Source organism: Zootoca vivipara, chromosome 7 (genome assembly GCF_963506605.1).
Source record: "Zootoca vivipara chromosome 7, rZooViv1.1, whole genome shotgun sequence".
Lineage (NCBI taxonomy): Eukaryota > Metazoa > Chordata > Lepidosauria > Squamata > Lacertidae > Zootoca > Zootoca vivipara.
In genome coordinates, this window is record NC_083282.1 from 89,272,746 (window position 1) to 89,287,516 (window position 14,771).

Below are 14,771 nucleotides of genomic sequence, written 5' to 3' on the forward strand. Positions count from 1 at the left end.
CAAACAAACGGAGTGAGTTAACCTCCACTAATTGCCAAAACTGGTTCAAACCTCACTTGCTCTTTTATACTTCCTAGTGCAAACAGGAAACAGGTGACATCCTCTTTGTTGTCCTGTAGACCTTGTCTTCAACTCATGCATATGAGCATAAAAAGAGTTGTGCTGGATGAGGGCAAAATCTCATCTAGTTCTGCACCTTTTTTTTTGTTCTTTTAAATAAATTTATTCATATTATATTATTGCAATCTGTTGCCAAAAGGAATGTGGAGAGGGGAGAAGGGATAATAAAATAATTCTATAGTGCCCATGCAGTGTTTTTTCCTAAAAAAAATGTTTAGGGCTACTCTCACTTTGACTCAAGAAAGTCACCATTTTATAGTTCAAATCAGGGAAAATAAATACAGTTAAAGGACAAAAGGACAAAGATTCACAAAATGTTTAGGGCATAGCTGCCAAGTTTTCCCTTTTCTCGTGAGGAAGCCTATTCAGCATAAGGGAAAATCCCTTTAAAAAAGGGATAACTTGGCAGCTATGGTTTAGGGGTATGCATACTCCTCCCGCCCCAAAAGCACTGGTGCCATGAATAATAAATTTAAAGGAAAAATATATTTACATTGTCATTCCAGAAATGTAAGAATAAGGCTCACTCCTCAATAAATTTGTTTTCTTGATTTTTATGTACTCTCCTGATATGCCCCCGCGGAGGACCTTAAGGTACACAAACAACAATATTCTGGAGATCCCGAGCCATAAGGTGGCTAAATTGGCCTCAACTAGGGCCAGGGCCTTTTCAGTATTGGCCCCAACTTGGTGGAACGCTCTTTCACAGGAGACCAGGGCCCTGAGGGATTTGTCATCTTTCCGCAGGGCCTGCAAGACAGAGCTGTTCCGCCTGGCCTTTGGGCTGGACTTAGTCTGACCCCTGTGTTTTCCTCCCTCATGGCTTGGATCTATGGACTACTTAAAATCAGGCTGCATTTTAAATTTTAATACTGTATTTTAATCTGTATTTTAATTAATTGTTTTCTTTTTATGTCTTACTGTAATTTTATTGGTGTTAGCCGCCCTGAGCCTGGTTTTGACTGGGGAGGGCGGGGTATAAATAAAATATTATTATTATTATTATTATTGTTATTATTATTATTATATGTAAGTTTTATCATTAAGATAGTTTGCCAGGTTTTCTGTAACCAATGAGTTATGGGTTATTGATTTCCATTTTTCTGCAATTCACTGTTTTGCGGATGTTAGCCCCATAGCAATGAGTTGTAAATCACTGTTAATGACTTCAGAATGATGAAAAAGAGAGTTATTTTAGGGTTTCTTGGGAGATCATAACCTGTACTTGTGTGCATAATGTTCAGTTCCTCTGTCCATGAAGGCATTATTTTTCATCATGTTTTCAGTGGCCCATGAGATGCCTATGGGAAAGCCTGCAAACAGGATCTGAGCGTAAGAACCCTCCCTCTGCTAATGATCCCATGCAAATAGCAGTCAGAGACATCTTGCCTCTGGCAGTGGGGGGAGAACCATGGTTGGCGACCGCTGGGAGCCCCTTCTTCCAAAAATTCATCTAATCTGCTTGGAAGCCTCTCTAGACTTCGGGGAAGCTCAAGCTCCAATGCTTTGGAGAATCAAATCCATTCTAGATAGAGTAAACTTTCTTAAAAGAATATTCCCAGGTTTCAGCAGGTGCACAATTAAATTAGGAGTTCACATCCTGATTTGTGGCTTAGTCAGTGCTCTGCCTCAGGCCTTTGTCTTACCATGTTGTCATATTTCAGGACACCCTGAAAGCTTTTTTTTTTTATTAAAAAAACACAAAAACACCAAGAAACTGTGATTTTTCGATTGTCTATTCTGCCTTTGAAATCCTGTTAATGTCTGGGAAAGTGTCCAGACGTATGGCAGCCAGGGGCATAGCAAGGGAGGGGCGATGGGGGCGGGGCGCCACGGGCTCCACTCTGGAGGGGGCAGCACCCCTCCCCACCTCCACCAACGACGGCCGCCGCTGCCGTGGCGCAATCGCCATCGCAGAGAGGCCCTGCTACGCAGCGGAGTGGAGCCAGCGGCAAACATCCCCAGTGCCTTAGGGGGATGCATCCCCCTACGGCACTGAGGTTTGCCGCCGGCTCTGCTGCATAGCATGCATGTGCAGAGCCGCTGCATACGGCGCATGCACCACGCGCTTCCTGCGCATGCGTCATGCATGGTGATGCCGTGCATGCATGCTGCGTGGGGCGGATGCCCCGCCCCCCGAGTGGATGCCCCTGGTGCCGCCCCGGGCCACGGAAAGTCTTCATCCGCCCCTGATGGCAGCAACCCTGCAGGGTATTAGGCATAGGTGAAATTTGCATTCCATGTTGTGTAAAACCTGCGGTTTCTCAGGGTATTGGCTTCTTTGCTACGTATTGAGACGAGTGGAGAAGGCCTTGATGCTGCAACCCTCAGAGGTCTGGTGTGCAGTGGTTTGTGATGGAGACTTCTCTGCGGTGGCCCCCAAACTGTGGAACTCCCTCCCCATTAAACTCCATCTGGTGCTGAGGCTTTGTAGCTTATTTATTGATTTAGTTCAACCAAATATAGTCTGGCCCACCACATGTTCTGAGGGATGGTGGACCGGCCCAAGGCTGAAAAAGGTTGCTGACCCCTGATTTAATCTGTCAGTTGCTTTATCTTGCCCAGGGCAACCCAATGCGACTTACAAGCAACCAACCAGACAGACAGACAGACAAAAGCCCATGTGGATACATTGAAGTCAAGAGAAAAAAAAAAGAAATACATTAAAAACATCCCGCCCGCTTCTAAAAGGCCCCAGATTAAAGTGCGAATTTGCAGTTCTCCTCCCCGTGAATGGTGCTATCAAAATGCATTGGTTTTATGTTTCCATTGTGGTTGTTTTGTGGTTTGTTGATTACTCATTATTTTGCAATTTCTATTTCAGTTTACATAACCTGACTTTAGGGCGAAGGGCGGGTTAGAAAGAGCCAGGAATAAAATAAATAAAAAAGACAATTGCGTGGACTCTGCACAGCCTTGAATTCTCCTGTCCCATTTGCTTGCCATAAAACAGTTTTCTGCCCCACGTGACTTTTTTTGCAGTTGCAAGCCGATGATCAGACTGTCAGCAGTCTGGCACTATGTGGAACCCAACTAAGCTTTTATTGGGAGTAGACACATTGAAATTAATGGACCTAATTATTAATTATTAATTAATTAATTAATTATTAATTAATGGACCCACTTATTAATTTCAGTGGGTTTACTCTGAGTGGGACTAACATTGGCTAAAACCCCGCTGCGTGTAAAGCAGGGGTCAACAAACTTTTTCAGCAGGGGGCTAGTCCACTGTCCCTCAGACTTTGTGGGGGGCCGGACTAGATTTTTTGGGGGGAAATGAACGAATTCCTATGGCCCACAAATAACCCAGAGATGCATTTTGAATAAAATGACACATTCTACTCATGTAAAAACATGTTGATTCCTGGACCACTCCACGGGCCGGATTTAGAAGGTGATTGGGCCGGATCCAGCCCCCAAGCCTTAGCTTGCCTATCCATGGTGTAAAGGTTCATCCCCACTTCCACTTGCTCGACCGCTCCCCTGCTCCCCGGAGAAACCCACTCTTTACCGCTGAGTCGGATTTTCTGCGGATCGGGTGCTTCATTAAAAAACAACAGTGAAATAAGAAACGAATGCAATTTTAATTCCCAACCTCTGGATGACATCACGGTGCAATAAGGAAGTTCGTTATTAGACAAAGGTAGTGTTGGGGAGTCATTAGCAAAGAAGGGCAACTGCTCTCCCACACCAGTGGGGCTCCTAGACCTGTTCTCCTTGGGAGTTGTCCCTCCTTGGGTAACAAAGAAGAACTGAGAAGGAGGGCAAGTCGTTCACCGCAGATTGTCTTTTGTGAACGAACGCCCTGCTTGCAAGCTGTTCGACCGGCTTCCTGGGCCAAACATTTCTCAGCTGGGAGGGAAAGGTGAGAGAGAATATTTTGCACCACAGGGGTGTTCTTTTTGTTGTGGTTGCCACCTGGGTGCTGAAAGGGGAGGTACCCTTTCATAAGATCTGTACAGACAAATTGAAACATCCCGGTTGCCCAGGAGGGAGGAGATTTTGGGGGTGTTGTGCTCGTCCTAAGCATCAAGTTTCTCTAGTGAACCCGTGAGTTATAAACGTTGTGCAACAAAGCGCAGGGAGCCAGCACTGGCTGCTTTTGAAAGGTGATGCATCGTGGGCCAGGAGAGAAAATAAAGGCCTGTGAATGTAATGCTTATACACACATGCGCATGGACATTCCAGAGAGCCAAACAGGCTTCCTCATTGCTGGGACATTTTATGCCGTGTGCAATCCTTCTGCTTAGATGTAGGTGGCAGCTACAATAAGGTCTCAAAGTGTGCTCACTTCATAATGCACCCATTGATTGATGTGGAACGTGGCGTGGGTTGTTGAAGTGCTGTGACCCACAATGGTGTGCATATGTGTTTCGCACCCACAAAACTCTCTTTAAAACTTCTTTTATTTTATGCATAGACTTCAGGGTCCTGATGCACACATCTTTTAAGGTATCTATTAGACAGGCTTCACTTTGTCAGGTTTCAGAAATCCCACAGCGTGACTAAAATGTGAATGATTCTAACAGAAAAGACAATGGAAATGGAAATAATAAAGTTTTATATGTGCATATATACTGGTACATAGGCAAGAATGCAACATAAAACCAAGGGCCAGATTTAACTAACCTGCCTCCAGCAGAAGTCAATATAAGGACTCCTGCTATTGCAAAATCAAAAAGACAGAGAGAGAGAGAGAGAGAGTTTTTGAGCAATTTTAAATGAAATTCGCCAAAATCTACACTTCCAGCGATTTCTGCCTGGACACTTTTCGAGGCCCAAATACCAGTTATGTCTGGGGAATTTTAGGTGTTTGGCAACTCTAACCCTCTCCCATATTCCCCTGTACCTATCTCACGCACCTCTGTCTCCGTTCTGCTGCAGTTTGCCTTTTGCCAAACTACTGTTTGTCTTGCTGTTCGCTGCAGCAAAACTTGTGTAATTTATGCAACAAATTATGTAACTTCTGCAGGCTATGTAAGCTATGTTGTCATGCTATTGTGTCCCGTTTGTTTCAGTGCAAAAGAAACGCGTTGCAAATGGGGAAAGATGTACAGTGGAACCTCGGTTTATGAACACCTCGGTTTATGAATTTTCGGTTTATGAACGCCGCGGACCCATCTGGAACGGATTAATTCGTTTTCCATTACTTTCAATGGGAAAGTTCGCTTCAGTTTATGAACGCTTCAGTTTATGAACAGACTTCCGGAACCAATTACACCCATGCTTCAGTTTATGAACATTTCAGTTTAAGTACTCCGCGGACCCGTCTGGAACGGATTAATCCACTTTCCATTACTTTCAATGGGAAAGTTTGCTTCAGTTTATGAACGCTTCAGTTTAAGTACTCCGCGGACTGTCTGGAACGGATTAATCCACTTTCCATTACTTTCAATGGGAAAGTTCGCTTCAGTTTATGAACGCTTCAGTTTATGAACAGACTTCCGGAACCAATTGTGTTCATAAACCGAGGTACCACTGTAATTGGTTATGTACCGTTTGTGGCAACAATTGCGATATAGTTGTATTTCATAGCTGCCAAGTACCCCGTTTTTTCCGGGAAAACCCCAATTTTACTTACCTTTCCCCCCGTATCACTTCGTCTCCCGTTTTTCTCCGTTATTTTCTCCTGCCGGTGGCCATTTTCCCCCCTTCCGATTTGCCCTTCTATGGGCACCAAAAATGGCCGCCGCCGGCTTCAAAAGTCGCATCTACGCATGTCCGGAAGTGCATAGACGCGACTTCCTGACATGCGTACAAGCGACTTTCGAAGCCGGCGGCGGCCATTTTTGGTGCCCATAGAAGGGCAAAGTGACACCGGAAGTTACGTCGATGCAACCTCCGGCGTCACACGGCTGCCGGTCCCGGATTCTGCAGTCCGGGACTTGGAAGGTAAGTTGTATTTGCTGGATTAATTTTCATTCTGGACATGGGGCGAGTAAGTGAGTACCAGGAATTTCAGCTCTCGTTTCCATTTTTTTGCTGGGATTCTCTGACAACCCAACACTGTGATGGGGCACCAAGTTCAGGGCAACTGCCGGAATGATACTCACTGTTGAGGTAGTTATGTAGGTTCCCCTTCCTCATCAGCTCGGTGACGATGTAGACAGGTTCTCCAACAGAACAGATGGCCAGGAGCTTGATGAGCCTCGTGTGCTTCAGAAATTTCAAGTTCTGGATCTCTTTGGCAAAGTCATCCCTCATGTCAGCTGTGGAAGAAAGACCCAAACGCTGCAGGGATGAAAGGTTTCTCCAGGAAAGTAGCTTCAGGGCCGGTGCTAGGGTTTTTTGCGCCCTAGGTGAGATCACCTTCTGGCGCCCCCCCCGGCCAATCATATTTCAAACACAGGGCGCCGGCCCCCCAGGGGCACCCCAGCGAGCTGGGGAGCCGCACAGCCCCGACGGCAGCCTCCCCCCCTGCACACCACCAGATGGCCGGTGAGGCGCAACCAGCCACCAAGCCCCACGGCTGTGCCGCCACCCCCACCCTGCCCCGATTGGCGCACGCCCCCCTCCCCAACCCTCCTTGACGTGCCCCTACTGTGGGTGGCCGGGCACGGCAACGCTGCTGCTGCCGCCTCTGCCGCTCCCGGACGGGCCACGAGCCACCCACCTCTCCTCCCATCCCGCGCGGGGAGTCCCGAGGGGCGGCCAGCGCGGGAGATAGGCAGCCTCAGAGGCGGAGAGGTGCGAAGGCGGCTTTGCCTGACAGGTCCCTTCCCCAGCCCCGGGTGGTGTGGTGCGGGTGGTGTGGCGTGACGCTCCCGGCCTCCGCGAGCGTCTGTTGCAGCCCAGAGCTTCCGGGCGCCACGGCAGGCGCTCTCCTGCCTGCCAGGCAGCCCCGGTGGCACATTGCCGCGCTCTTGCTCGCCGTGCTGGCAGAGAGGGAAGGCGCTGCCGGAGCCCTCGCTCTCCCTTCTGGGCACGGCGGGCGGGGGGTGGGGGGCAGGCTGGCCAGTGCCCCCTCCATTTCTGCACCCTAGGCAACTGCCTAGTTCGCCTTAATGGACGTGCCGGCCCTGAGTAGCTTACCCCTCACAGAGCTACAATTCCCAGCATGCTTCACAAACTTCCGTTCTTGGGAATCTTTGGGGGGTTGTGTGCTTTACATATGGTGTGTCACAGGGCAAGATTTAGGTTTGATGAGGCCCTAAGCTACTGAAGGTAATGGGGTCCTTTATATGTCTACCTGTCCTTTGTCAACAACAAATTGTCACTGTTTTTGTGTTGAATTTATGCTATATGGTAATTTATGGACCTAATAGGTATCTAAAGCCATTTGCCCATGTTGCCACGCAACTGGTCCATGCAGAATGCAGGCACCCTATATATAGAAATGAGCAAACCAGGGATATTTTAGGGAGCAGGCTAGCAGGCGGAGCCCATGACTTATACAGTGGAACCTCGGTTTATGAACACCTCGGTTTATGAATTTTCGGTTTATGAACGCCGCGGACCCATCTGGAACGGATTAATTCACTTTCCATTACTTTTAATGGGAAAGTTCGCTTCAGTTTATGAACGCTTCAGTTTATGAACAGACTTCCGGAACCAATTACACCCATGTTTCAGTTTATGAACGCTTCAGTTTAAGTACTTCACGGACCGGTCTGGAACGGATTAATCCACTTTCCATTACTTTCAATGGAAAAGTTCGCTTCAGTTTATGAACGGTTACTCTGCGGACCGTCTGGAACGGATTAATCCACTTTCCATTACTTTCAATGGAAAAGTTCGCTTCAGTTTATGAACGCTTCAGTTTATGAACAGACTTCCGGAACCAATTGTGTTCATAAACCGAGGTACCACTGTATCATAGGAGCCTACACAACACAAAACACTGTTGCTGTATGGAGGTTTTATTTTATTTGTTTTTTTATCTTATATTTTGGAAATGTACACCCACTTTATTTCCCTTAAAAAATTTTTTGGGGCCCCCAAGAGAGTGGGGCCCTAAGCTATAGTTTATCTAGCTTATTATACGTAAATCCGGCACTGGTGTGTCCACAGCCTATGTTGGACTCCCATTCCCATGAGTCTCAGCCATCGTGAGCAATGGCCAGAGATGATGGGATGTCCCCAGCTGTACCTGACGATGCTGTGGGTTGAGCCAGGGACCTTCTGCTGTACCCCTGAGCTACAGCCCTTTCCCCGAAAGAAGGATTCCACAACCAACGGCATGTTCTGCACCCCACAAACCTTGCTTCATGATTTTGATGGCCACCGGCACTGTGTTCTTCCACGTTCCTTCCCACACCTCTCCGAAGCATCCTTCGCCCATCTTCCTCCAGAGCTGGAACTCCGACCGGGGACGTTCCCATTGGTCCGTCTCAGTAGGCCTCTGAAAAACGGCAGGAACATGGGGAAAGGGGGGGGGGATACTGACACTGTAAACCTGGTGAGCTCTCCATCAGAGTTTTTTAAAACAAAGGTAGGATGGCCATCTGTTAGGGATTCATTAGCTGTGAAGCCTCCCTACATTGAATGGGACGTGGGTGGTGCTGTGGGTTAAACCACAGAGCCTAGGGCTTGCCGATCTGAAGGTCGGTGGTTCGAATCTCCGCGACGGTGTGAGCTCCCGTTGCTCGGTCCCAGCTCCTGCTAGCCTAGCAGTTTGAAAGCACGTCAAAGTGCAAGTAGATAAATAGGTACCGCTCCGGTGGGAAGGTAAATGGCGTTTCCGTGCGCTGCTCTGGTTCGCTAGAAGTGGCTTAGTCATGCTGGCGACATGGCCCGGAAGCTGTACGCCGGCTCCCTCGGCCAGTAAAGCGAGATGAGCACCGCAACCCCAGAGTCGTCCACAACTGGACCTAATGGTCAGGGTTCCTGTTACCCTTTACCTCCCTACATTGAAGGAATGGCCTGTGGGTCCCAACTCTATGATTCTGTGGATAAGGTGATTGACCGGTCACACTCCACAGGAAATGGTTACTTCTTGAGCCACATAATAAAGAATGCAGATTTGGAACTTGGAATTGTACGTGGGGAATTGCATCCTCACTTTCTACCACGAAAATCCAAAATGCAGTCCATTCAGTAGCCATTTTGCATGCGTCCAGTTGATGCATGACCCCTGACACATGGGTCGTTTTGGATCTGGAAGAGGGCAGAATGGGGACGGAATGGGGGGGTTGGGACAGGGCGTAACTGGACGGAGCAGGCTTATGTGTGCTCCACCGATGCATGCAGGGTCAAGAATAAAAACCCCATGGAAAATGGTCTCCGCCAGTACAAGAAGGCGGACTCTGATATAGGCAGAGTTAGATTATCTCAGGTCCACTGATTTCAATAGACTTGGGTCAGGGGTCAACAATGGTTTTAGGTCCAAGGGCACCAAGAGTGCCACCCCCTCACTTCTCTCTCCCTCCAGTGGATCAGTCCCGCTGAGAGGCGGGCAGAAAGGAAGCGTGCCAACACACTCCGTGTTCTTCCAGAGGATATGAGTAAATGTCTGATCCATTACAATTAATATGAGCCTTGAAAAGAACATACAGCTGAAGGAGGAAGTGGGGGAAGAGTATCATTCTTGCAATTTCCTCCTTCAGCTCTATGTACTTTTCAAGGGAGAAGAAGGTAACCAGCCTCAGGATCAGGGTGGACGGGGGCATTGAAAGGAGGGCTCAGGTGTTTCACAAGCACCACGGGAATAACTTAAGGGTGCCATTGTGCCCACGGGCACCATGTTGGAGACCCTGGATTAAGTATTTCTAACTCTGCACAAGATCAGGCTGTTGTTTGGTTTGAAGGGCTCGGTTCTGGTTAGCATCACAACTCCTGGGAAAGAAATGGAACTGCAAACAGGGAACTGATAGAACGAAATTTTGAAAAGAAAATCTGGATGACAAGAACTAAATACAAAAAAACAAAAACAAAAAAACAGACGGACAGACAAACCCAACCCTGTTATTTTGTGTTGCTTGATCAGAGGTAGGGAAGGATGGTGGGAGGTATGAATTAAGGAGGCAGACTGAGGTTTCTAGGTGGGGCCTGGCTTGGGGCCAGGAAAATTTGGCAAGTGTGTGCAGGTGACTAGGAGGTGTGGAATCTATAGCAAGGAAACTGGGTAGGTAAATGGGAAGGCAGGCAGGGTGCCAATCCTCTTTTTTAGCCTGATCTTTCAGCCCCTCCCAGGAAACTTCAGAAGTTTCTAACTGGGTGATGTTTCTAAGGCGGCAAAATCTGGATCTCATCTTATACAGGGGGAAAGGTACTACAAGGGTGACATTTTCATTGATGAATTGTAATTTTGCGTCAATTAGAAATCCCTCCTCCTGCAATGTACAGTGGTACCTCTGGTTGCGAACAGGATCCGTTCCGGAGGCCCGTTCGCAACATGAAAAGGTCACATCCTGAAGTGCTGCGTGTGCTGCGTGTGATGTAATTCGGTGCTTCTGTGCTTGCGCAAAGCGCGATTTAGCGCTTCTGCACATGCGCACACACCGAACCTGGAAGTAACCCATTCTGGGACTTCCGGGTTCAGCACGTCCGTATCCTGAAAAGACGCATCCTGAAGTGGACGTAACATGAGGTATGACTGTAATCTGAACTTAATAAGAACAATAATAAATATTGAAACTATGTGTGTATGCATGAAACCCACAAGCGTCAAAATTCAGACTTCCACTTCCATTATGGCTATGGAGCCTCGACGTTTGGCTACAGATGTCAGTCACAGAAAAATATGCATTTGGTTATGGGTGTCAGCATTCCTATCCCCAAATCAGAAGTTCCCCAAATTTCAAAGATGTGGCATGTGAATTTGTAATTGTGTAGTCTGAACCACGAATAAAAATGAATAGGTGGAGGGAGGGACAATCAGATGAAATGGAGAGAGTCGTGTTTGGTTTCCAAAGTGTGCAGACATAGAGCAGCCCCATTCTAACCAGCTGCCAGAGCTGATGGGAGTTCCAGTCAAAAACATCTGGAGAGCACCAGCTCAGGGAAGACTTAGGTGGAGATACTGAATAGATAGAGGAGGACAAAAGTAATACAGTACAGAAGACAAGTGGAAGACAGAAGTAATGCATAAGATCAGAAGGAAATGAGTGATGATACAGGAAAACATACCCCTATACTAACCTTTTGGATGCAGGGATGAAGCAAGGGACTATGTATGACCTTCCAGTTGGCTGTGTAGTAGGCAAGGAGCTGCTCCAGATTTGGAAACATGTGTCCCTTTTCCAAGTAAAAACTTCCTCCAGGCTCTCTGTAGATTCTGAAATGTCGCACTTTGGTATGGTTCCGAACTGAAAGTTGAAGGGAAGGAGAAGACAACACAACGCGTGATTGCTCTGCTCCCAGAAATATGTCTTGAGCTAGCCCTAGTTTCCAAGCATGGGTTCCCCCTCTTGGAGAGACCCCAAAATCCAGATTTTGGCCTCCTGTGTGATGATTCGAAAATGGGGTTGGACAAGTGGGAAGAAAAGGGATGGGAACTGTCCTTGCCATCCACAACATTTCTGGAAGGAAACCCAAAGACCGTCGTTGGCATGCTTCCAAGGTGGGCTCCAAATCTGATGGTGGAAATGGACTAGCCAAGCTTCTAGAGTTGGTCTGAAGACTTTTGCTAGTGCGCCGTCACCGCTTAGCCTGCGGCCGTCTCATCCTTTGCACCAAATGACTTGTGTGGGAAGGACACCATTGTTTGTTTCACAATTTAGTATAATTACATGTGAGAGAGGGAATGTTTGTATGTGTGGTGTTGTAATTAGCATTTGTAGATCCTAGAAGATACTCTGTGCAAGAAACTTTCGGGAGTGAGCTCATCCTCATCTGTATGAGGACAGCTTTGCGAATGGCTCAATATTAAAAAGCCACTTGTGGGGTTTTTTTGGGGGGGGAGGGAGGCCTGTAAGCTGGTTACATACCATAATACTGTCATAGAGGGCTTTTTTTTGGTCGGAACGCAATGGAACCCAGTTCCCCGCACCTCTCAGGTGAGTACCATTGCCGTTATAAGAGAACAAGGGAGGTGTTCATGGTGAGTTCCGACACCCCCCCCCAAAAAAATAGCACAGCGGATACAAGCTTGTGGGGTGCCTGAACTCCCTGTCTAATTCCTGAGGAATTTGGATGCAGGGGTTTTATTTCCCTTTTCCCTTTCCTGTATCTGCAAGGCCAAATTTTATTATTTTTATTTTTAATACAAGTGCAAGAACAGTTTTGCACAAAGCAGCTTTTTTTAAATAAACGTTTTTCTTATTTATTAAATTTCTATACCACCTCAGGGAGATTCACAACACAAAAATACAGTTTAAAAACACAAAATACATAATAAAAATAAGAAGAAACCGATAATCCCCTCTCCCACAGCACATTGAAAAGGGCTTCGGCACACTGCATCCATCCCTTTGGGACAATGGAAACGAAAAGGCTTGGCTGTGCTTTGGTGTGATAGATGGCACCCAGCAAAATGCATTCACACATGCCATTTTATGTTGGAGCATCAAAAAGGCATCACCCAAGACGCTGGGCATGCTCAGTGGCTGCGGAATGTTGGAGCCTGATTAGTTCTTGGAGGGTTGCTATTTCCAGAAAAAGGTGGCAACTTTAACACACCTCTAATTAACCAAGCTGGATACATGCACTGAAAACAGTGTTGATAAACATCCAAACAGCAAGCTGGTTGCCTATATCTTTGAATGCTGAGGTCAGCACTGGAGGTCCAATGGCAACTCCCCCCCCCCCAATTTATGTAGAATTTTAAAGTTATTGTTTCTTATTTTACAGGTGCAGACTCTTTCGCTTCTGCAGATCGATTTCCTTCCCTTGAAAGAGAAGCTTAAAGCGCTTGAGACTCACCTCCACCCTCTTCCCCCACCCCCACCGACTGTGAGAATAGGTACTCAAAACACACCAGTTTCCTGACCCTTCCCTACCACTCCCTGGTACAGTAAGCCTGAGAGTTTCTCTTGCCTCTGCAAAGCGGTGGCCCAATCTGCCGCCCCACATTTGCTGGGAACAACCTCAAGAGCAATTGCGAAAGGCTTCTTTTCTGTCCTTTCACACACACATACGAAAGGGCAGCGGTGATCTTGCATCAAGGATATTGTTCCCCGGGGCCTCCGCTCACCAAGGCGAGTGCCTACATTCAAGCACAACTCCCTTATGTGCTGGGCGATACCTGCTTTTCAATATTGTGATACAGGTAAAGGTAAAAGGTAAAGGACCCCTGGACGGTTGAGTCCAGACAAGGGCGACTATGGAGTTGCTCACACCGTCATGGGGATTTGAACCACCGACCTTCCGATTGGCAAGCCCAAGAGGCTCAGTGGTTTAGACCGCAGTGCCACCCGCGTCTCCATTTGTGATATATCACCAGCTAAACATCACAATATACCACAATGTCTGAAGTAAGGATGGAACGATGCAGTCATTGGCTGGCTTCCATACCTGCCAAGTTGCTGTTGGAGAAATAAGGGACCGGACCGGAAGTAGCAGACCGGAAGTAGCGCTGGCGCCATTTTGGAACTGGGCGTAGCATGCTCAGAAGTGACTTTTGATGCTGCTTTGCCCAGTTCCAAAATGGCCGCCGTGCCAGAAGTCGCACTGCAGCCATTTTGGAACTGGGCAGAGCAGCATCAAAAGTCGCTTCTGAGCATGCTCCGCCCAGTTCCAAAATGGCCGCCGCGCCAGAATAAACCGGGGAAAAACAAAAAAATACGTTTTTTCAGCTAGGAACAGCTGGAAAAACAGGGATTTCCCGGGGAATACGGGAGACTTGGCAGCTATGCTGGCTTCATGGTTTCCCCCACATCGTGATTTTTGCACAGCGCACACGCATATCATGAGCCACCATATATTGCCAGGTCAAAAATTATGGAACCGATGTCACCATATTGTTATGAGATTTTTAAGGTCTCATATATAGTAGAATCAATATTCATAAACGCACAGATATCTAAACATATGAACCATGTGTCTGAAATAGTATGGGAGAGCAACCCTGGAGCCATTTTGACTCTCCCAATGACCTCAGATATTCCTCTGCAGTAAGGGAGGCAAGTGGGGAAAGCCTTCCAATTGTCCCTTTGCTTGCGAATCGTGTCTTAAGGGCATATTTGTGTATGAATAGGGTGAGCCTGTAACCTGGATTCAAGGATTCAAGTATTAACCATCACAAAAGAATAGCCAGACTGCCCAGGTAACCAGTGACCATTATCAGGTATCCTGGCAGACAGGATTTCTGCTGTAGACCGCATCCTTCTGTGATGTATGCATGATGTTTCGGGGGAGTGGTCTTGGGCTACAGGGTGGGCAATTTCAAAAGTGTATACTGTATACGGACTTGCGCACCATTGTTCAGAGTTCTCGCCTCCCTCCTGTGTGCGGGGAGTGGGGACCCTATTACAACAGTTTATTTCCTTTAATAAAGATCAGGCTTACTAGCCGCTTTGCTTCTCAATATACTCTGACTGGCCTCTGTTATTTTCTCCTACCGATAGGGAACCTTAGAAGGACTCTATATGTGCTTCGGAATACCCCATAAGGGAAAAGGAGCAGTCCCCCCCCCCTTATAACAATATGGACTTCAAACCGGTTTGCAACAATATATTGAGATGTTGCCCAGTCCAGAGGGATGCCACATTGATGTGCAAACAGGAACAATGCTGTGTGAGAAAGTACTGGCACATGGGCCCCTTAAAACAGTG

The 14,771-nt window shown here is 47.3% G+C and overlaps 1 protein-coding gene across 1 annotated transcript in view; it reads right to left on the reverse strand.

The window, feature by feature from the left end:
- Positions 1–14,771, reverse strand: part of SRMS (src-related kinase lacking C-terminal regulatory tyrosine and N-terminal myristylation sites) — a 40,133-nt gene that overhangs the window by 7,391 nt on the left and 17,971 nt on the right. The window contains exons 3-5 of the mRNA XM_035123695.2: positions 11,200–11,366; positions 8,320–8,461; positions 6,174–6,329 (exon numbers count right to left, since the gene is read on the reverse strand). Coding sequence (XP_034979586.1) covers positions 6,174–6,329; positions 8,320–8,461; positions 11,200–11,366 — 465 coding nt within the window. The remainder of the gene's footprint in view (positions 1–6,173; positions 6,330–8,319; positions 8,462–11,199; positions 11,367–14,771) is intronic.